Genomic DNA, 22,279 nt, shown 5'->3' with positions numbered 1-22,279 from the left:
AAGCCCCATTGGCAGAAGAGGAAACAGGTTGGGGAGCTCAGCGGCCCGCCCACGACCGCGGCTGGGGACGCGCCCCCCAGCCTGGGGCGCGCTCCCGGGGCCCCTGGGTGCCGCGCTCCCGGGGCACCTGGGTTCCGCCCCCGCCGGCAGGAGGCGCGCTGGGAAGGTCCTCCGCTGTCAGTCTCGCGCCCTGCGGCTGCCGAGTGGAGCGCGCGGTGGCCCGGAATCAGCCCACTGGGTGGGGCGAGGCGCCGCGGCCAATCGCCGGGCCCGAGGGGCGCCGGGTCGCACGGGGCCCGTCTGCGATTGGCCGCCTGTCTCTACACCTCATCATGGGGACTGGGAGGCGATCGGCTCAGACCGCGCAGGTCAGAGCTGGCGCGGAGCCGGGTTCGCAGGTGAGCAGGCCCGCGGCGCCGGTGTGGGCCGCGCGCAGGTGGGTCCGAGCAGGGGGCGGGTGGACAGATCCGGGGGCGCGCGCAGGCCGGGGGTGGGCTGGGCGTGGAGGGCGGCGGCTGCTCCGCGTAGGAGCAGACGCATGGGCAGGGGGGCGCGTGCGTGCGGGCGAGCAAAGTCTGGAAGTCCGGGGCCCCGGGTTGGCCACCCGAAGACTGCCCTTCCGGGATGCTCGTCCCTCGGCGGTGGTCGGGAGCTCCCTGGGCGAGCCGAGACGGGGCGGAGCCAGGTGAGTGCCTCTTGGGCCGGGGGGACCGCTTCCTTCCTCGGGTGCCCCGCGCGAGTGGGTGCAGTTTCCTGTTGAGGAAACATGGACCATCTGTCTGCTCACTGAGAAGGGGGGAGCCCGGAGCAGCGGACTCTGAATTGCTAGGAATAGACTAATTGCAGGGGGGCTGGGGGGTGGGGGTCGGGGCCCCGGCCGGCAGTGCAGGAAGTTGCTCACAAAAGACCAAACGCGCCCTCCTTCTCTTCCAGCGTTCCCCACTAACTTAACTGATGGAGTAGTATTGCCTCTTTCTTGAACATTTTATAATTTTACGGAAAAGGTTTTTAAGGGTAGGAATTGCTCTGGTGAGATTTCAGACAAGAAGAGAGAGGAGGGAGGAAAACTGAAAATGTGGAGATCGTGTTTATCAAAAGTGGTGTTTCCTGAATGTCCGGCGCTGTGCTGAATGTCCGGTGCTCTGAACTAAATTCTCTGAACATTCTGCTTTCTGGACATCACCCCATCTCACAGAGGAGGACTGAGGCTCCCCAGAGGTGCAGTGACATGTGGAGAGTCGTGTACTTAGCGACACAGCCAGGGTTCAAACCCAGAGATACTGGCGACAGACTGGTTTGGAGGGAGGAGTCCTCAGGGCAATGGCTACATTAACTGGCGGCGTGGGGGGTGGGTGGGCGGGCAGGTGAACAATCCCAGGTGCCTTGAAGGCCCCCAGGAAAACTGGCAGGAACAGGCCTGAGGGGGTGGAGTTACTCCACCAGCAGGACACTCTCCACTGAAAAACCAGGATGGTTTCCCAGGCGAAAACCCAGAAACAAACATGCAGTTACTTCTTATAATAATTTTCATAAAAATCCTTCTGTATACCTACTGCTTAAAAAAAAAAGTTACGGATTAATGTAGTAGATTAAGAAAGTAGATTAAGACTAAGAGAAAAAGCCAAGAAGTGAAGTTGCAAAAGAATTTGGAGGCAAACTAATTTGGGGGGAAAAAAGGAGGGAGGTTGGGTGTGTATTTAGTGACAAGTAGCTTGGTGACAATCTGGAGAATAAGCAGCCAAGTTCAGGGACTCCTGGGGCTGGACTGAGGGGATTTGCACTTTTTTAAGAAATATTTTTATTTGTTTCTGGCTCTGCTGGGTCTGTGCAGCTTTGAGGGCTCTCTCTGGTGGCAGCGAGCGGCGGCTGCTCTCTAGTTGCAGTGCGCAGTCTTCTCATCGCGGCAGCTTCTTGTGTGGTGGAACATGGGCTTGAGGGTGCTTGGGCTCAGCAGATGCACACCATCAACATCCCGACACAGGCCTAGTTGCTCCGAGGCATGCGGGATCGTCCTGGATCGGGGACTGAACCCGCATCTCCTGCCATGGCTGGCAGAGTTTTTGTTTTTACCACTGAGCCACCAGGGAAGCCCCTGGACTTGGACGTTTGACTTCTAAACGTGATTGTGTTTAGGGAGCATGTTTTTCATTGAAAAACAGAAACCCTTGCATCTGCAGTCAAAGCTTCAGTTTACCCTTTAGAATTAGAGAGGTAGAATTAGGACTTGGTGTTTCTGGAATTTCCTTCCAGGGCTCTTGCCTATTTCTGGAGGACCCAGAAGGGCCTCAGGCTTGGGTTGCTCTGCCCCAACCAGGACCTCGACCCTCTACATGGCAGCTGGGCCAGAGCTCTCCAGGGCCAAGCTCTGGGAAGGGCCAAGAGCCATCTCTGCATTCAGCAACTGAGGCTTGTGAATTGCACGTGCAGGTGAGGGCATGACCACCCCACCCAAAGTGGGTGGGAGGATGTAAAACTGCAGGTAAACTCAAGTATCACCCCCCTACCCTTGAGGACCGATGACCTCCCTGCCCCCGGAGAGAGCCACAAATGTTCCCATAACTGTGGATTTAAGGACTCCCAAGAGCTATTTCAACAGCTCTTTTTATTGTTGTTAAATTATTTTATAATACAGGTACATGTCTACTGGAAAAATTAGGAAAAGGGGCTGGGGGACCCCACGTGGAAGGCCCACACGGTTGAGGATTTTGGTGTGTGGCTTTAAAAAAATAGGATTTAATTTGCCTGCGCCCACTGTTAGTTGCGGCAGGTGGGATCTAGTTCCCTGACCGGGGCTTGAACCTGGGCCCCCTGCCTTGGGAGTACAGAGTCTTAGCCACTGGATCAGAGTGACTTTTGAATAGCTTTTTAGTGATAGACTGTCTTGCAGCTTGCCCTCGTGCTGGTACCTACCAGGGAACCTTCTTCCGTGTTCACCTCATTCTTTGTAACAGCTGCTGAGTATTCCACTGTACCAGGGCACGTTGTTCATCTCCTATTGATAGACATTTTGTCAGTTCCAATATGTTGCAAGTGCTCCAGAATGGAAGTGCATGCATCTGCCTTTTCACACAGCCATCTCTTTATGTCTCGGGATAAATTCCGACAGGTAGCAACGGAGCCAACCCAGAAGTCTACCTGGCCTCTGGAACTGTCCTCCAGTTGAAGAGCAGCTGCCCAGCCCTCACTGGACCTGAATTCTATCATCCCTTTAAGTACAAGTTAGGGCACATCTGTGTTTTTATGTGTCTCCTACTCCTTAGACAGACACATTTCTAAACCAGAACCTCTGCTGCTCCAATAATGTTGAGCTGCTTCTCTATGTGTGTTAGGATAGTACCTAGCCCAGCACTCACAAAGTGGCTGTTGTCATCGCTGCTCTGAATTTTTGATTTTATTATTATTATTTTTGTTTTGGCTGTGCTGGGTCTTCGTTCTCAGCTTGTGGCAAGCGTGGGTGTGCTCGGTTGCGGTGCGTGAGCTTCTCGTTTCGGGGCTCCTTGTCGCGGAGCATGGCTTCAGTGGCTGTGTTGCAGGGGCTGTGTTCCTCTGTGGCATGTGGGCTCCTCTGGGACCGGGAATCAAACCGGTATCCCTGCATTGCGAGGTGGACTCTTAACCGCTGGACCTCCAGGGAAGCCCCACTACTCTGAATTTTACTCCTCTGCCTCCCAAGCGCGTCACAGGAGGTGGCGTGCCCGCAGACCCAGCTCCGTCCCCGTAGGTCTGTGCTAGCTACTTTCTCCACTTTCCTTGCCTCAACTTCCCCATCTGTAAAACTGGGCCCAATGACGGCAATCTCCAGAGTGGGCTGGGAATTCTGTGAGTTCACAGGTGCTGGCAGCTTGGTAGCTGCTCAGCGAATAGTGGCCCCTGTGACTGCCTGCGTCACCCAGGGACGGCCCCCACAGTATCTTGTGCTCCTCTAATACCTTGCTGCTCCCCCAGCAAGAATCAGAGCCTGCTTCCCCTCCCCTGGAAAGGTGGTGGGCTTCTGACTCAGTGTAGCCAACAGAACGCTCTGGGAGTGATGTCACATGCCTTCCCAGGAAAAAGAGGCAGCTTGGGCACCTCCTCCCTCCGCCCATGCCGGGAGGAAACCCAGGCTCACCCACACCATCACATCCCAGGCTGGAGCTAAGCTAGCCAGCCTCCCCAGGTCCCCGACCCACAGGAACACTGAAAGAGGGCAAAGGATGGTTTGGTTTGGTTTGGACCACACCGCTCATGGGATCTTAGTCCCCTAATCAGGGATGGAACCCAAGCCCTCAGCAGTGAAAGTGCAGAGTCCTAACCACTGGATGGCCAGGGAATTCCCGAAAGACTATTGTTTTCAGCCTCTGCGCTGAGAAGAGATGAGTTGTGTGGAAGGCAGCAGGATGGTTCAGAGTTGGGCATTGCAGGGGCATCCGCCTCAGACCTCTGCCAGGCTGAGCTTCACCCCGACACCCTGCGTGAGCCCACCTTCCTGAGGCCTGGGTGGTGCTGACGGCGGTCCTGGCCGTGGCTGCCTCTCTGGGAAGAAGTCCGATGTGGCTTGGGAGGGGCTCTGAGCACCTGGCCCCAGGACCTCGTTTACCCCACAGAGTGGGTTACTTTGTAGATGAGGAAACTGAGGCCAGTGAGTAGAAGTAGCTGCTCATGGTCACCCACTTGGAGTTCCAAGTGGGGACGTGTTGGCAGCAGACCTGATCCTGCAGGGAACTCGCAGCCTTGCCAGTGGCATCTGGGCCGCCTGGGCGTCACCGTGCCATCCCATCTCTGCCGTGCTTCTGCACCTCTGATGCTTCTCCAAACGCCAAATCCTCAAGATGCCAAAAGGGCTGGCACAGGACTTAAGTCATCTGTTGCATGGGTCCCGGGCTGTTGATGGTGGTGTTCTCAGCCAGGAACGCTGAAGGCACTCACCTGGCCTGCTTAACTGTGAGAAGCCCCATAGACACTGTTCCCAGTGGGACCACGTGGTGGCCAGACCGGCCTTGCAGTTCTCATGATTGCAGGACACCATCAGCCAAAGCCATTAGGGAAGGTTGAGGAACAAGGTTGATTACTCACAGGTCCTGTGGGTACTTGCCTGCCTGCATCCACTCAGCCAGACTGTGGGTAGAAAGAGGATGAGTGTGTGGGCCTGGAGCCCTGCCTTTATCAGGGTGTGAGAGTGGAGTGTCTAGAGTTTCATGGGCTCACTCTTTTTAAAAAAATATTTGTCTATTTTTAAATGGAAGATAAGAGCTTTACAGTAGTGTTGATTTCTGCCGCATGTCAGTATGAATCAGCCATAGGCATACATATGTCTGCTACCTCCTACCTCCATGAACCTATTTGCAGGGCAGCAATGGAAACACTAGTCATGCATGGATGTGAGGGTTGGACCATAAAGAAGGCTGAGCACCAAAGAATTGATGCTTTTGAATTGTGATGCTGGAGAAGACTCTTGAGAGTTCCTTGGACTGCAGGGAGATCAAATCACTCAATCCTAAAGGAAATCAACCCTGAATATTCATTGGAAGGACTGACACTGAAGTTGAAGCTCCAATACTTTGGCTACCCAATGCCAAGAGCCGACTCATTGGAAAAGACCCTGATGTTGGGAAAGATTGAGGGCAAAAGGAAAGGGGGTGACAGAAGATGCGATGATTGGATGGCATCATTGATTCAATGGACATGAGTTTGGACAAACTCTGGGAGATGGGGAAGGACAGGGAAGCCCGGCGGGCTGCAGTCCATGGGGTCACCTGTGGAACTCAAAATGCGGCCCGGGGAGCTGACCAGGGTGCCGAAAAGCCCCATGCACTTCCTTGGCTCCTCCCTGAGTGTCTGTGGGGGCTTTGAAGCCCCAAGACATTCAGGAAGGTCACTGGGCCCAGTAAGTCTGCAGAGAACCAGGCTCCAAGCCCAGATCATTGTCTGTGATGCCCTGCATTCACGGCACTCACTTGTTCCAGGAATGCCTAGGGAGAAGATGCATGTTCGGGGAAGGGATGGGCGTGGGGGTGGAGTGGGCAGCGTGGGACTTGATCCAGGTCAATGGTGCAGACATTCCAGGGGCCTGTGCACTGCCCAGTATGAGTCTGCAAAGAAGCCAACTTGGGCTGTTCATCAGTCCACCATGTTAAGGCTCGTCTCCAGGGCAACTCCAGGAAGCACCCTCCATCCAGCTCTACGCATTGTTTATAAGTGCTTCTTCTTTGGTAGACATCGTGTGTGCCAGGCAGAGAAGCTACAAGATAAGATTACCTTATCGTGGAGATCCCCACACAAGAGGCCTCTTGCACTTTCAAACCCTGGGTGCTGAGCCGCACCTTTCGCTTGGTTACCAGGTGGGACTTGAGAAAATTATCATTTTTGATCCTTATCTCCCTGAGTCTTTTGTCACCTTTGTGTGCCCTGCAGGACTCTGTTCAGTGAGTTGAAAAGGATCTCGCAGGCCTGTGGAGCACAGGAGTCTAGAAAGTTGAAAGGGGGCAGTTCAAGAAGGAAAACCTACATTCTGCAGTGGAGCTGCTTGGAAAGAGGTTGGAGGTAAGCACCTCTCAGGGCTGCTGCTTGCTTTCAAAGGCAGCTGGTCCATCAGTGCTCAGTGTCCGCTCCTGCCTGATACTTAGGAAAAAAAGTTAGTTACTTCCTGGACACCACCCTCTCCCCTATTTTCAGCCGTCTACTGCTAAGGGTGTCCCTTCCACATTTATTAAAAATTCAGTGCTTCTGACAGAGGTGCATGGATGGTTCAGTGGTAGAATCCTCACCTGCCACGTGGGAGGGACACGTTCATTTCCCGGCCCATGCAGCCACAGCGTTCCCTTTTGGGGCTTCTCTGGTAGCTCAGGCGGTAAAGAACCCACTTACAGTGCAGAAGACACAGGAGACCTGGGTTTGACCCCTGGGTCAGGTGGATCCCTTGGAGAAGGGAATGGCTGTCCACTCCGGTATTCTTGCCTGGGAAATCTACGGTCCATGGGGTGGCAGAGAGTCAGACGTGACTGAGCAGCTCACACACATGTGACAGGTGAATGAAGGCCATTATAAGCTTAAAATAATTATGTGGGCTTGTTTTAATCCTTAGAAAACGTGCTTTTGTGTCCAAAGTTAGCTCCTAGCCTATACTTTTCTGGCCCTTTTGCAGTTTTCCAGCATGTTAATCAGAGCAACTGCCACGTACCAGGCTCAGTATTCTGTGTTTTGGGCTGTAAAGATGAGTGGCCCTCTGTCCATAAAGAACTCTTTGGTCTGCCTTGTGCGCCATAAATGCTCCATAAAATAACCTGTGAAAATAAAGCGATGTGCTGCAGGTTCCATCATTGAAACTTTAAGTGAATGTACAGTTGTATTAAAGCGATTCATCGCCACATTTAGAATAAAACCAGCATTAAAAGACTTACATATAAAAAATAAACAGCTCCCTATGTCATCTTAGAGTCTCACTTCCCAGAAGCAAGTACTTTTTCATTCTCTAAGCTACTTTTGTGTTGTTTTTTTACTTGCTTATTTCTAAATGATTTCCTTTTAGCACCCTCAACTTTACACATCTTTTTTGTTCTGTCTGGCAAAATTATTATTTACTGATAAGCCACGTAATGTACTATAATGATGGTTTGGTATTTCTCCCCTTATATGGCTTTTTACTTATTTATTTATTTGGAGTTAATGGTTGCCTCCCTTTTTCCATATGCTAAGGTTTCTATGTACCTGTCACTAATTGTTTTTCCTGCATGTTATAACAGAGCCATCATAGTTATCAGTCATTTTTATATACTCTCCAACACAACAAAATGTACTGTTTTCATTCCCTGCTCCCCCCGCCCCTGGCCCAAAGCCATTCATCTTCTGCCACAGTGGGCTGGTTACTGTCTGGTCCAGTGCCCAGCTATTATCTTGGGATTTCCTCTTGTCCTTTAACTGGCCTTTTCTTTAGCAGCTTACGTTTCCCTCCAGCTTTTTAAATTTTTCCATCTTGGCTTCTAGAACCAGCTTGCTACTAGCATGATTCTTAATCCTGGATTTTTTTCCTGAAAGCATTGAAGATCATCTTTTTTTTTTTTCATGCCTGATATTCTGAAACGTCACCATTGTGAATTCACTCTGGAAGTGGGGTGTCACTAGTTCCTTCATATTATGACCATGGGTTGGCTTGTCTCTTGGTACAAGATGAATGGCTCTGGGTGGGACGGAGGAATGGAAATATTGTGCTGGAATATGTAGAGCAGTTATTAATGTGTATGACAGCTCATTAGAGCATTCAGAAAAAAAAAGTAGTGATAGATGCATAGAAATCTTAGTGAATGGAAAAAGTGAGGCAACCATTAACTCCAGGAAAAATAGAAAGTCATACTGAGGAGGGAGCATTTTATGAGACCTGAATAAGGAGACCTGTAAAGCATGTTCTAAACAGAGAAGTAGCAGGTATGGTGAATAAGATAAATCACATTCATGGAGGGATAGAGACCTCTGTGTGCCTGCAGCCGCAGGTGTGATGGGAGCGTGCCAGTGAGGGGGGGCAGGAGCATGCGGTGGGAGGCTTCTGAGCCACAGGTGTTTAGGTTTCTGTAACAAGAAGGATGTTCTGCTGTTGTTGGAAAATGAACTGAGACGGGAGCAGAAGCAGGGCCGGGCAGGAGGCTATTGCAGGTTCTGGGAGTGGGAGTCCCTGCCTGGAATCATCCATCCACGACCAGGTGGAGAGTCGGTGAATGAAGGAGTCCAGCCCCATGGGGGCCTGAGAATGACGGCAGGGAGTTGCAGTGACCATTTGTCGGGGGATGATCTAAGCATGACGTCTCTTTCCCTCAGGGCCCAATGGCTACGAAGTCCCAGCCCAGCGCACCTAAAACCAAGAGCACCAGCGGCCTCACCAACGGCAAGGCTGCAGCCCAAGGGCAGTGGGGCCGAGCCTGGTAAGCATCTCGTCTGTCTTCCCAGCTGGAAAGTAAAGAGGGCTCTCGGATTTCAGGAACCTATGAAAGCGATTCTTTATCAGTAGGACTGTCATTAGTCGCTGTTTGCCAACTTAGAAAGTTAGGAACCCGAAGAAGAATCTGCTGTAACAGCTGACATCAGGGGCAGCGGGCATCCTGGTTTTGCCCTCAGTGTGTAAGACATGGGGTCTTCGATCTCAGGCCACAGAGTGATGGGGACTTGGTGAGTGTCCCAGATGGCCCAGAACCGGAAGCCTCCGGACCCGTGGGGTGTGGAAGGCCGTCTGTGCTTGTGTCCTGGACCCTGGGCTTTCTGGGGTGTCCATGGGCTCGTCGGCCTTCAGACTGCTCAAAGCAGAGCAGGCAAGTGGGGTGTCTTGCCTCGGCAGTGGGGGCCTTGGCCCTGCGAGCTGACAGCCTTCTCTCGGGAGGCGCTGGCTGGGGTGCCCATGGGGCTCGGCGCCCCGCGTGCGAGGTCAGGGGGCCAGGCAGCCCCCCGTGACCTGCTGCCATCCGTCGGCCCTGCAGGGAGGTGGACTGGTTCTCCCTGGCGAGTGTCATCTTCCTGCTGCTGTTCGCGCCCTTCATCGTGTACTACTTCATCATGGCCTGCGACCAGTACGGCTGCTCCCTGACGGCGCCCGTGGTGGACCTCGCCACTGGGCGGGCTCGGCTCGCCGACATCTGGGCCAGGACGCCGCCCGTGACCGCAAAGGCGGCCCAGATCTACGCAGCGTGGGTCACGCTCCAGGTGAGCCCTCCCGGCCCCCGCGGCGGGGGCTCCCCTCCTGGGGTGGGATGGCGTCCGGCTCACACGGACATCTTGTTCCTGGGACCCAGCCGGGCCTCACCCGCCGCCTTAGCTTTGTCTTCAGCTCAAGGGCCACCTGGTGGCATCTCGGTGTCCGGCTCACTTTCCATTAAGCCTCCGTGCTGAGCAGGGAGTAGTGGCCCCTTGGGAGGGCGTGAGGGCATGGCTCCCCCCCGGGAAGCCCTGTGCACGATGGGAAGCATGTCCTAGGGTTGCCCAGCTCCTAAGAGCTGCTCTTGGTCTTGGCAAAACCAAGGCCATGTCCCCAGAGATGGTCACACAGGCCTGGCCAGTGGTGGGGGGGTGGGGTGGGCCTTGGCTCTGCTGTGACCTCACTAGCTTCCCAACCAGGAGTTCATCAGAAGGCTGTCTGCACCATGAACTCGGTGAACAGACAGTATTTAATATCTGAACAGTGTTTAATATCTGAATATTAATAATGATGTTATCATTATCCTGGGAAATGGTGCAGGGAGACGCCCCCTGCCCCCCACCCCCACCCCCCAGGGTTTCCTGTCCTGGACGAAGGCTCTGACCTCTGCTAGCTGTTTCTCCCCACGATCTCAGCTTTTGGGCTTCAGCTTCCCTCATTTCAGGCCTCTTGGTCCTTTTGAGTAAAAGGTGACTTGGAGCCGTGGGAGTCACAGTAGCCTAAAGGCAGAAACAGCCCACATGTGCGTCAACAGACGTGGACACGCATGTAGTGTGATCCAACAACAGGGCAGTGTTCTTGTGGAAAAGAGTGAGGGTCTGACACAGGCTGAAACCCGGGTGCCTTGAGAACTTGATATTCAGTGAGAGAAGTCGGCTACAAAGGGCATGTCCTGTCTGATTCTGTTTATATGCAAAGTCCAGGACAGGCCGATCCAAAGAGACAGAAAGTGCATGGGTGGTTGTCAGAAGCTGGCGGGGAGGGGCCACTGGGAGGGACTGCCAGGGGGGTGTGGGGCTCCTTTTCCGGATGATAAGAATGTTCTGGAATTAGCCACTGGGGATGGTGGCACAAGCTTGGGAATACGCTGAACACTTCTAGTGAATACTTTTCAAGGGTGAACTGTCTGGAATGTAAGCTAGTGGGCTCTCCCAAAGGGAGTGGCTGAGCCCTGTGGGAGACGGCGTGGGTGTTCTGAGTGGTGGTGACGAGTTTCCTGTTCAGGGCTCCCTTCAAAGCCCGCCGTCAGCCTGTGGTCGGCGTTCCCTGAACCGTAAGCTCCTCTGGAAGAAGTAACCAGCCACAGTCATGGCTTCTCCCATCCGTGCGGCGCCTGCCCATTCATCGTCTCAAGTGACATGTACGGCAGTGTCGAGGCACAGCCAGGCCCCGCAGCCCCTGGGGAAACCGGCTGAAACGTCTCTGCGTTGCAGGTGCTTCTGTACATGCTGCTTCCTGACTTCTGCCACAAGTTTCTTCCGGGCTACGTGGGGGGCGTTCAGGAGGGCGCCGTGACTCCCGCAGGTAACCGGGGGTCTGCCCCCGCTCGCCCACGTGCCGCCTTTCCCTGTCCGTTCCTCTTACGGGGCCTGACCCTCCACCCACCCCGCCAACACACATACACACACAGCTTCCAGGGATGGCCGCCGGAGGTGAGGTCAGAAATCACGTTCCCAATCAGGGAATGAAATAGCCCCCGCTCCCTGCTGGTTGTGTGGCTGGGCTTACAGAGCATCTCCCCGGCAGGGACACTTGGAGTCCCCCAGGGGCACCTCAGGGTCCTAAGCTTTGACTTACAGGGCCTCAGGGCCGCCTGGTCCATTCATTCCCCGCAGTCACTGAGACCCCGGCCCAACCCACAGAGAGCTCTTGGCTACCCTCCCCCCACCCCCAGCCCCACGAGGTGCCATAGGGGACCCTCGTCCCTTCTGCTGTGGCTCCAGCTTCCAGCAAACCGCAGGCTGGTGACTCAGCCTCGGGCCAGTTATAGACGTCCTGCGCCCTCTCTCCCCCTCTTAAGGATTCAGCCAGCGTGAGCGGTTAGTCCTCAGCTCACAGTGTGAGGTATGCTGCTGGCGTGTTGACCCTGAGGGCCTGAGTGAGTGGCAGGAGCCACTGACCGGCTCTGGGGGCTGGGGTCTGGGGGCCCCAGAAAGGAGCCAGGAGCAGTCACAGCGGGCACACGGCCCCGCTCTCGCGCCCCTCCCCAGGAGCTGTCAACAAGTACGAGATCAACGGGCTGCAGGCGTGGCTCATCACGCACCTGCTGTGGGTCGCCAACGCCCGCCTCCTCGCCTGGTTCTCCCCCACCATCATTTTTGACAACTGGATCCCGCTGCTCTGGTGCGCCAACATCCTGGGCTACACCGTCTCCACCTTCGCCATGGTCAAGGGCTACCTCTTCCCCACTGACGCCCGGGAATGGTATGTCCTCAGCGGTCGCCTGAGCCCTAGGTGGCAGGTCAGAGCCTTTTTCTAGTAAGTTGGGCTAGGACTTTGCAAAAGTCTGAGGATTGAGCATCCTTGAGGAGGAACTCAAGGGACCGTGGTAGACTCTGAGGAGCATCCGTATTGAATGGGTACCTTCTCCTACTTGGGGAGGATGCAGTTGAAGGTGGCCAAGTCTATCTTCGGTGGCTGAGTTATCTCCAGCAGGGCCATAGGGAAGAAGGAGGGCAGGAGAGGCAACTCCTTCTTGCAGGCAGGGGCAGCCCGTTCCCTCTTTCTGTGAAACGTCAGTGCGGCCTGAAGCAGTCTTAGTAAGAAGTCTTGTTATCTCAGTGGCTTTAATGTAATAGCTTCCCAGGGAGAGCCCTACTGATTGGTGTCCATTCTCATGGAGCCTTGAGTGAGATAGTTAGCAACCATCCAACTACCCATCTCTTCATACATCCATATATCCAGTTCTTCATCCATTCATCCACCACCCATCCATCCATTTATCCATCCGTCCATCCAACACATCCACTCATTCACCCGTCTACCCATCCAACCACCCATCCATTCATCCACTCTCTACCCATCCAATCACTCATCCATCTATCTATCCAGCACATCCATCCAACCATCCACTCATCCACCCATTTACCCATCTACCCATCCAACCACCCATCCATCTACCTATCCAACACATCCATCCAACCATCCTCCCATCCAGCCACCATCCATCTATCCATCTATCCCACATCCCCCTTTCCTCCCTCCCCATCTCCCTGTATCCATCCATTGACCCATGTCCCCACCCAGCCATCCATTCATCTATCCATGCATCTACTTATCCTCGCATCTCTCCCTCCCCGCCTCCTTCCATGGACGCATTCATCAAGAGATGTTTGTTGGGTCCCTCCGGTAGACAAGTGTAGGCAATGGGGCTTTAGGTGTGAACAAGATTCTAGTTCTCAGATTGCATTTTAGTTTTGGTTCCAGATGAAAGCAAAGTGCTTCCTTTAACTGTTAGCCCTAAGCTCTTAGGAAGTGTGTTTGGATTCTGGCACTTTGAGCTTGTGTGATGATCGAATAATGAGGCTGGCCTTCTATGCCTCGTGGAAATCATTTTCTCTGCTTTATAGTCACACTCCCTGTTTTAGACTTTGTGTATTTTGCTTCTTTCTACTTATCCTAGTTGAGGGAAATGGACATGAAAATATGTTTCCCTAGCTAACACATAAATCCCTGTTTATGTGCAGCAGGCGGTAGTGTGAGTCCCCAGCTGGGTTATCCTGGCTGATTCTCTGTCACACCTGTGGTCAGGTGATGAGGGCAAACAAAACATTTAAAGTTTGCCCAGCAAGGCATGGGTGTGGGCTGTGGAGCCGGGCACCCGGCTCTGAGACTGGCATCGTTTATAACCTCACTTGCCCACGGAGGCCTGAATGCTCTATGAGTCCTTGAGAAGAAAATCTCTGTCCAGTCGAGCCTGTTGGGCAGCTCACCTCCGGGGAAGCTGGACGTGGGAGGAGGATCCTGGGCGCCTGCCCAGGTACAGTCTCCCCACCTTCGTTAGGACAGAGCGAGCATCTCAACTCAAGGCCGGGCTGAATGCCGAGTGAAGTATCACGGCTGTTGGGGAGAGGGCCGGAGGCTCCCGCGGTCTCTGCGTGCTGGGTCCTTGCGGCTCACGGCAGGCCTCCCCCGGGTCTTCTCTCTTGGGCCTGCAGTACCCAGGCTGGGCTGCGCACCTGTGTCCAAGCCAGCCAAGGAGGCTGCTTGTGAGAGGCACTCGTTGACAGCATGCATCTCTTGTTTGTTTTTTCAAGCAAATTCACGGGCAATTTCTTTTACAACTACATGATGGGCGTTGAGTTTAACCCCCGAATTGGGAAGTGGTTTGACTTCAAGCTCTTCTTCAATGGACGCCCCGGGATCGTCGCCTGGACCCTCATCAACCTGTCCTTTGCAGCCAAGCAGCAGGAGCTGTACGGCCACGTGACCAACTCCATGGTCTTGGTCAACGTCCTGCAGGTAGCCTGTCTGTGGCCTGGGTCAGGGGTTGTGAGCTCTGACACCGACTGGGTGCTGGGGAAACCCAAAAGCCAGATTGCTTTTAAAAGACAGTAAGAAATATTAGTTGCTCAATCAGGTCTGACTCTTGGAGACCCCGTGGACTGTATAGCCCACCAAGGTCCTCTATCCATGGACTTCTCCAGACAAGAATACTGGACTGGGTAGACATGCCCTCCTGCAGGGGCTCTTCCCAACCCAGGGATTGAATGAACCCTGGTCTCCTGCACTGCAGGCAGCTTCTTTACCGTCTGAGCCACCAGGGAAGTCTCTTGAAAGACTGTAGAAGGGGGTCGGCACCCTTCGCACGTGTCTGGGAGGCTGGCTGCAGAGTGGGAGGCGAGGGAGTCATGTCCTCACCTGTCAGGCACCGCACTGGTCCTGGGGACTCGTGTGGCCCATGGCAAACCCCAGTTTGCCCCTCAGGCGTGTCAGTGGTCCTGGCAGCACAGCTCTGATGGCCGTGGAAGGACCCCGTCCCAGTCCCCCACCCCCAGAGCCGTCTCTCTGCTCCCAGCTCCATGGCTCTGGGCATCGGCGTCCAGGACGTTGCCGGGCACCCCTCTTCTGGGCCACGTGTCATCTCAGACTGCAGACAGGGACTCCCTCCCCCACTTATCCCCTGATGGCCCAGGCCCGGCAGGAAGCGCAGCAGCTGCCCCACGGTGCCTGTCACCAGGGGAGCTCAGGGCCACCCAGGGACCCCGTCCCGTCCTGGAGTGTGGTCTGTGCCTGTGGTCAGTATACGACCCCTCCTGTGTTGCAGGCCATCTATGTGCTGGACTTCTTCTGGAACGAAACCTGGTACCTGAAAACCATCGACATCTGCCACGACCACTTTGGGTGGTACCTGGGCTGGGGGGACTGCGTCTGGCTGCCATACCTGTACACGCTGCAGGTGAGGAATGGGCCAGGGAGCCCCCCATGATGCTTGCCCCCCCTGCCCAGCAGGACCTTCGGTGGCCAGGTCCCCAGGCATGCGCAGCACTGCCCTCAGAGCAGACAAGCTGAGCACGTGCCAAGCCTTGTCCTTGTCCAAGTGTCTGGATTTTTCAGGTGGTATGGGGGGGCACCAGAACCTGGAGAAGGGAGGCTGGTGCCCTTTTAGGGAAAAGAGAAGGCTTAGTGTATGAGTCAGCACAGACTGCTGTAAAAAATATCTCAGACCGGCAACTTGAACAACAGGATTCACTGGGATTCCTGGAGGGTGGACTCACAGGCCCGGGTGTGGGCAGGGCTGGTCCTCCTGAGGCCCCCTCCTGGGAGTGCAGACGGCCATCCCCTCCCCGTGTCCTCACAGGGTCATTCCTCTGTGTGTGTCTGTGTCCTGACCTCCCCTTCTTATAAGGACACCAGTCCTGTGGGTCTAGGGCCCCACCCTTGTGACCTCATTTTACCGTAATCACCTCTTTAAAGGCCCGGCTCTAAATACCGCCACCTGCTGAGGTCCTGGGCTCAGGACTGCAACATATGAATGTGGGGGACACAACTCAGCCCCTAAGACTCTGAGAAGAGGATGATTCAGGGTAGACTGTGGGTCTAAAAAAGATCAGGGTGGATGTGAGATCAGGGTGGATGAAGGTAGCTATTGATATTCATATTTATGCTGATCTTAATACTGAAAGGATAAGAGGCCTGCTCTCCTGTCATTTTTTCCCTTAAAGGCTCTGAGTGTTCACACACGTGAGTGGAGGACACGCTGCGGGGCCCTGCCCTCTCGGAGCTCATGGCTGGGCAGGGAAAGGTCCTGACGCAGGCAGCCCAGGGTGGGGAGGGGGTGCTTGACAGGAAGTGGGGTGCTGACAGCTGAGAGAGGGCCAAGGAGGCGCCCGCAGCCTGGGCATGGGGATCAGCGAGAGCGTCTTGGGGGAGCCACAGCCAAACCAAGAGCAGAATGAAAGAGTCTGGGGGTAAGAACGCTGCCAGACTAGAGGCTGTGGGTGACCAGTCTAGAGGCTGGGCTCTGATGAGTCCAGTGCCAGGCGGGAGTCCTGGAAGAGGGGAGCATTCCAGGGGTGAGGAGGGTGGAGGCCAGCCTGGACCACAGGCTCCGGGAGAGGTTCCCTCGCATGCATCACAAGAGTCAAGCATAGAAACCTGCCTGGGGAGCCAGAGGGACCTGGCTTTGCACCTCTGTTGGGCCACCAGCCAGGGGACAGGGCCTCGAGCATCTCTGGAAAATCAGGGCAGACTCACCTTGGTTAGGGCTGGGCTGATGACTCGAGCTGGGCTGGGCAGCCCTGCCTGGTACCTGCCGTGTCCTCTGTGCCACAGGGGCCACCTTGCAGAGGAGGGTGGGTGGTTCTGAGGCTGTTGCGTGCCTGCTAAGTCACTTCAGTCATGTCTCTTTGTGACCTCACGGACTGTAGCCCACCAGGCTCCTCTGTCCGTGAGATTCTCCAGGCAAGAAGGCTGGAGTGGGTTGCCGTTTCCTTTTCCAGGGGATCTTCCCGACCCAGGGAATGACCTGCATCTTTTACGTTTCCTGCATTGGTAGGCGAGTTCACCACCACTGAGCCACCCGGGAAGCTCTCTGAGGCTGTTGGGGGATGTCCAGCCCTCCACACCATTCCCAGCTCACAGAGAGGAGCCCTCCTTTTCTCTGCATGGTGTGCAGGCTCCTGTGTAGGGAGGCTGTGTGAAGAGCCTGGCCACATGCCGCCTGCTCGTGGCGTGAGCCCAAGTGAGGAGGTGTTGGGTGGAAGAGAACAGGTTCCTGGGCATGTGCGTGGTTCGCGGCAGCCCAGATGGCCTGCTTTAACAGGCTGTGCGAGAGCGGAGGGAACCAAGGTGGACAGACCCTGTAGGCCGGCCAGGATGAGCACGTGCGAGGTGGTGGGCGGTCAGCGGGTCCTGCCATGACGGCGGGGCTGCTGTTACCTGGCTGACCCCCCTGCGGCATCCCGCAGCAAGAGCGGGGATGCAGGAATGTCCCAGCAGAACTGGCAGGGTGGAGGGGAAAGAGCCCTGGGCTGGAGGCTGGAAGTCCCAGCCTCCGGTGCCCACTCTGGGTCCTCTGCACAGACCCTCCACTTGGTGGTTGCAGGCTCTCTGGTTCCCTCTACTGTGAGCACCATTTTCCAGGGATGCAAACCGATAGCAGTAGATCATACACACACGCACACACACACACACGCACACATGCACACACATGCATGCACACACACACACGTATGTGTCTGTTAATTTGATTGTGATTGTGGTCCTGTCAAGTCCAAACTCTTCCGGGCAGCTGGCAGCAGCCTGGAGGTCCTGGGACGAGTTGGTACTGCAGCTGGGTCTGACAGCTGTCCGCTGGTGGAATTCACTCTCGTTCCTGAGTCTTTTAGTCTTAGTGTCTTCAGCTGATTAGATGAGGCCCACCTGCCTTGTGGAGGGTGATCAGCTTCATTCAGTCTAATTGGAAACGTTAATCACGTCTTAAAAATACCTTTGCAGCAATGAGACTACTGTTTGGCTAAGTATCTGGGTCCCATGGCCTAGCCAAGGGGACACAAAAAATTAACTATCCTATTCAAATGGTACTTTTAATATTATGCTGTGTGTGTTAATTGCTCAGTTGTGTCCAGCTCTTTGCAACCCCATAGACTGTAGTCCACCAGGTTCCTCTGTCCTAGGGATTCTCCAGGCAAGAAGAATGGAGTGGGTTGCCATTTCCTTCTCCAGAGGATCTTCCCGACCCAGGGATCAAACGTGGGTCACTTTGATTGCAGGCAGATTCTTTACCATCTGAGCCATGATTGGAAGTCCCATTATGCTATATATTTTACATTTATACTATATGTGATGTGTGTGTGTGTGTGTGTAGATAGAGAGGCAGATAACTAGCTAGGTGTGTGTATACCAACTCGCTTTAGTCATGTCTGACTCTTGGCGACCCCATGGACTGTACCCCGCCAGCCTCTGTCGGTGGGCTTCTCCAGGCAATACTGGAATGGTTGCCAGGCCCTCCTCCAGGAGAGCTTCCCGACCCGGGGGTGGAGCCTGCGTCATTTGCACGTGTACTGGTTTGATCCCCTCCGAGGCGGGTGCTTCTCTTCACAGGAGAGGAAACCCAGGTAGGGCCGGGTGGGCAGCTGGTCAGGGGCACAGCTGGGGTGTGAAGCCAGGCCGTGCTCCTGGGCCTGTGGTCTGCCCACCGCCCAGACAGCGCCACCCCTGACCTCTCGCCTCACCCCGCAGGGCCTGTACCTGGTGTACCACCCCGTGCAGCTGCCCACCCACTATGCGCTGGGCGTCCTGCTGCTGGGCCTGCTCGGCTACTATATCTTCCGGATGACCAACCACCAGAAGGACCTCTTCCGCCGCACGGACGGGCGCTGCCTGATCTGGGGCAGGAAGCCCAAGGCCATCGAGTGCTCCTACACGTCGGCCGACGGGCAGAAACACCACAGCAAGCTGCTGGTCTCGGGCTTCTGGGGCGTGGCCCGTCACTTCAACTACACGGGCGACCTGATGGGCAGCCTGGCATACTGCCTGGCCTGCGGCGGCGGCCACCTCCTGCCCTACTTCTACATCATCTTCATGGCCATCCTGCTGACCCACCGCTGCCTGCGGGACGAGCACCGCTGTGCCAACAAGTACGGCCGCGACTGGGAGCGCTACACGGCCGCCGTGCCGTACCGCCTGCTCCCCGGCATCTTCTAGAGGGGCCCCGTGCCAGGAGGAGCCCCTGCGGGGCGGTGAAAAGCGCGGGTCCCAGCCCCGCCCTCTAGGAGCCTCCGCATCCTCACCTGTTAAATGGAGATCTTGCCCCAAGCACAATCCCCAGGGTTCACACCAGCTGCCTTCTCACCAGCAGAAACACCTGTGTGCAGCGTTCCCAGGGCAAGAGGATGACCTGGTCTGCCCGCGGATGACTCGTCTCCTGTCTGTCTGCGGTCCAGACAGTGGGTGTCTGACATCGAAAGGGACGTCCTCCAGCCCCCTGGCCAGTCCTGCCCTTAGCCCTTGCTAAATACGGCAGCAGCGGCCCCGCCAGCTCTGCGGGTTTTCGCTGTGCCGCCTTCAGCTCCAGTGCTGCCTGCATCTCCTGCTCGGCGGTGGTGAGCTGCGGCCTTCAGATTTTCTCCTTTGCGCCCGCACTGCGTTAACATTTTTCTGTAGAGGGCGCTGAGGGACGCTGCACAACAAAGTGCCAGCTTCTGGTTCTGGTTCTTGACAGACTCTGCTCAGGTGACCCAGAGACCTTGGCCACCACCAAGGGGGTCTTCACCCAAGCGTTCTCCAAGGAGACCTGAACCCTGGCCTCGGGAGGGGACCCCTTTCTTAGCATGGCCGGCTCCTCAACCCACAGGTATTCTTGACTTTTAGATGTTACTGGCCTGATAGAGTTAATAATCCTTTATTCAGGTGTACTTGGGAAATACCGTGAGTTCAGTTCCTGACCACCCCGATAAAGCAAACACAGTAAGTCCCTGACATAAGAACAAGTTCTCATCTGAGAAAGTGTTTGTAAAGTCCAATTTGTTCATTAAGTCTAACAGAGTAAGTGCAGGTACCCAGCTGGCACAGTTGGCTGTTTAGTACTGTGCTGTAATAGCTTTATAGTACTTTTCCTACAAATAAAACATTTTTAATCTGATAGGACATAACTTGAAAAGTAGAGTGGTACAGTATAACAGCTGGCATACCGGGGCTGGCATCGAGCGAACAGGCAAGAAGACTTACTGACTGGAGGAGGGGAGGGGAGGTGGGAGATGGCAGAGCTGAACGATGGCCAGCAGCAGCAGACGGAGGGCCAGCTGCAGGGCCACGCCTAACGTTGACGGGACACATGTTTGCGTCTTTGAAAGTTCGCAACTTAAAGGTTCCTGTGCAGAGGACTTCCTGTGTCACAATAAAGCAAGTCTCATGAGTTTTCTGGCTTTGCGGTGCGTGTAATTTATGTTTATACGATTCTGTACTCTTTAAGTATGAAATAGCATTGTCCTAAAGGACAGTGTACGTGCCTTGATTAAAAAATTCTTTATTGCTAAAAAACGCCGAAATGATGACCATAGTCATATCAAAGGCCACTGATCACAGATCACCGTTAACAAATGCACCGGAAGTTTTGAAGTACGGCCGTAGATGCCAAAACGCGACACAGGGGCAGAGTAAGCAGAAGCTGTTGGAGCAATGGCAGCAGGAGGGTTGCTGGACGCAGGGTGCCAGACATCTTTGATTTGTACAAAAGCTCCGTATAAACCTCCCCTGTTCAGACTTCTGCGTGGTTTGTCTCCCACTGGTACCTGGCTGTAGACAAGGGCCTGGGGCCAGCATCGTAGCTTTGGGTACCCACCCTGGGATTCAGGGGGAGGGACCCCCGCTTCCGCCACCGTCGGCCCTCTGCTGGGGCTGTTCTTGTGCTGGGTGTGAGAATCCATTCCATTTGCCAAAGGGAGAAACTCCATTTGGACCGCCTGCCCCCAGCAAGAGAATGGAGAAACCAGAAAGATGGTGCTAGACTTGCTTCACGTCTGGAGGAACCGAGGACTGGGGTGAGCTGGGAGCCCCACGTTCTGAGCAGGGAGGGCAGGTGCAGGACAACGTGTCCCCTGCTCAAGTTAGAATTGGTTAAGCAAAGCCAGGCAGACTCTGAAATAGCCAGGAAGGATCAGAGCTTTTCTCCTACCTGGCCTGACTTCACTGTGGTTCAGTTGCTAAGTTGTGTCTGACTCTGTGACCCCATGGACTGCAGCATGCCAGGCTTCCCTGTCCTTCACTATCTCCTGGAGTTTGCTCAAACTCATGTCCGTTGACTCAGTGGTGCCATTCAACCATCTCATCCTGTGCTATCCCCTTTTCCTGCCCTCAATCTTTCTTAGCATCAGGGCCTTTTCCAGTGAGTCAGCTCTTCACATCTGGTGGCCAAAGGATTGCAGCTTTAGCTTCAGCATCAGTCCTTCCAATGAATATTTAGGATTGATTTCTTTTAGAACTGACCGGTTTGATCTCTTTGCTGTCCAAGGGACTCTCAAGAGCCTTCTCCAGCACTGCAGCTCAAAAGCATCGATTCATCAGTGCTCAGCCATCGTCACGCGAGCCGTCCAGCTCTCACATCCGCAGACAACTGCTGGAAAAACCACAGCTTTGACTATACGGACCTTTTTTGCCAAAGTGACGTCTCTGCTTTTTAATCGCTGTCTAGGTTTGTCATAGCTTTTCTTCCAAGGACCAAGCATCTTTTAACTTCATGGCTTCTGTCACCATCTGCAGTGATTTTGGAGCCCCCAAAAATAAAATCTGCCACTGTTTCTATTGTTTCCCCATCTATTTGCCATGAAGTGATGGGAGTGGATGCCACGATCTTGGTTTTTTGAGTGTTGAGTTTTAAGCCAGCTTTTCCACTCTCCTCTTTCACCCTCATCAAGAGGCTGGGCCAATGTAGAGCCATGGTTTTCCTGTGCTGGTGCCCCACCCCTGCCCACTGGCGCTCAAGGGTCAAAGGGGGTCCTGGGCATCTCACGAGCCGCACGAGGCACTCGAAGACCAGCCAGAACTCTGGGCCCCCACTGGGATGGCCCTGAGTACAGTGGACCCCGCCGTTTCCTCCCAGACCTCGGGCGAATTCATTTTAAGGAGGCTGGAGGGTGGTGTCTGAGCCAGATCCTGTCTTCCCCGTTCAACAACTGTGTGACCGCCAGCAGGCGACTTGCCTGTGTGTTCTTGCTTAAAAAATAAGGGTGATGATTCTTCTGCCTTCTGAGATGGATTTTGCAGGAGAGCTCTAGGTTCAAACCTTAGATCGGCCGATGTATCACTTGGCCAAGTCTCGTGTGTTTGTGTCAGCGTCTTGGAGCTGGGCTGCAGTTCGATCTGTTTTGTGCCCAGCACGCTCAGCCAACACAGTGAAGCCGGGCACCTTGTGCAACAGGGCAGGTGTGTCTGCCTTTGCTCACCTCTTCTGCATGTGGATGAAACCCAGCAGCCCTCTCTGGGCAAGGAACGAGGAGCCTGGAGTGCCACCCCTGTGCATGGTGAGGCTGGTGTGGGCAGTGGGGGAAAGGGTGGTTCCCACACCAGAGACACGCCACCCACGGCGATGGGCTTGGTTTCACTACTGTTTCTGGGGAGAGTTATTCCAGGAAGGTATTGCCCTAGGTCTTGGAACTCCCTTGTCTGGATGTGGTTGTTGTTTCATTG

General features: G+C 54.8%; 1 protein-coding gene across 3 annotated transcripts; it reads left to right on the top strand.

Annotated features, from left to right (window-relative positions):
• The first annotated feature begins 244 nt into the window (after positions 1-244).
• On the top strand, positions 245-20,011 carry DHCR7 (7-dehydrocholesterol reductase). Of its 3 annotated transcripts, none has more exons than XM_006045059.4 (9): positions 245-398; positions 6,391-6,519; positions 8,785-8,888; positions 9,438-9,660; positions 11,086-11,176; positions 11,863-12,076; positions 13,909-14,113; positions 14,919-15,050; positions 18,335-20,011. In XM_006045059.4, exons 3-9 carry the CDS (start codon positions 8,791-8,793, stop codon positions 18,797-18,799), a joined length of 1,428 nt encoding a protein of 475 aa, XP_006045121.1. In that variant the 5' UTR covers positions 245-398; positions 6,391-6,519; positions 8,785-8,790; the 3' UTR covers positions 18,800-20,011. The 3 variants fall into 3 exon arrangements, with proteins under 3 accessions (XP_006045121.1, XP_044799756.1, XP_044799757.1); XM_044943821.2 differs by having other exon boundaries at positions 284-436; XM_044943822.2 differs by lacking the exon at positions 245-398 and adding an exon at positions 535-685.
• Positions 20,012-22,279: the final 2,268 nt, after the last annotated feature.

Source organism: Bubalus bubalis, chromosome 5, assembly GCF_019923935.1.
Source record: "Bubalus bubalis isolate 160015118507 breed Murrah chromosome 5, NDDB_SH_1, whole genome shotgun sequence".
Lineage (NCBI taxonomy): Eukaryota > Metazoa > Chordata > Mammalia > Artiodactyla > Bovidae > Bubalus > Bubalus bubalis.
Note: the sequence above shows the minus strand (reverse complement) of the source record. Positions and strands in the feature narration are given on the sequence as shown.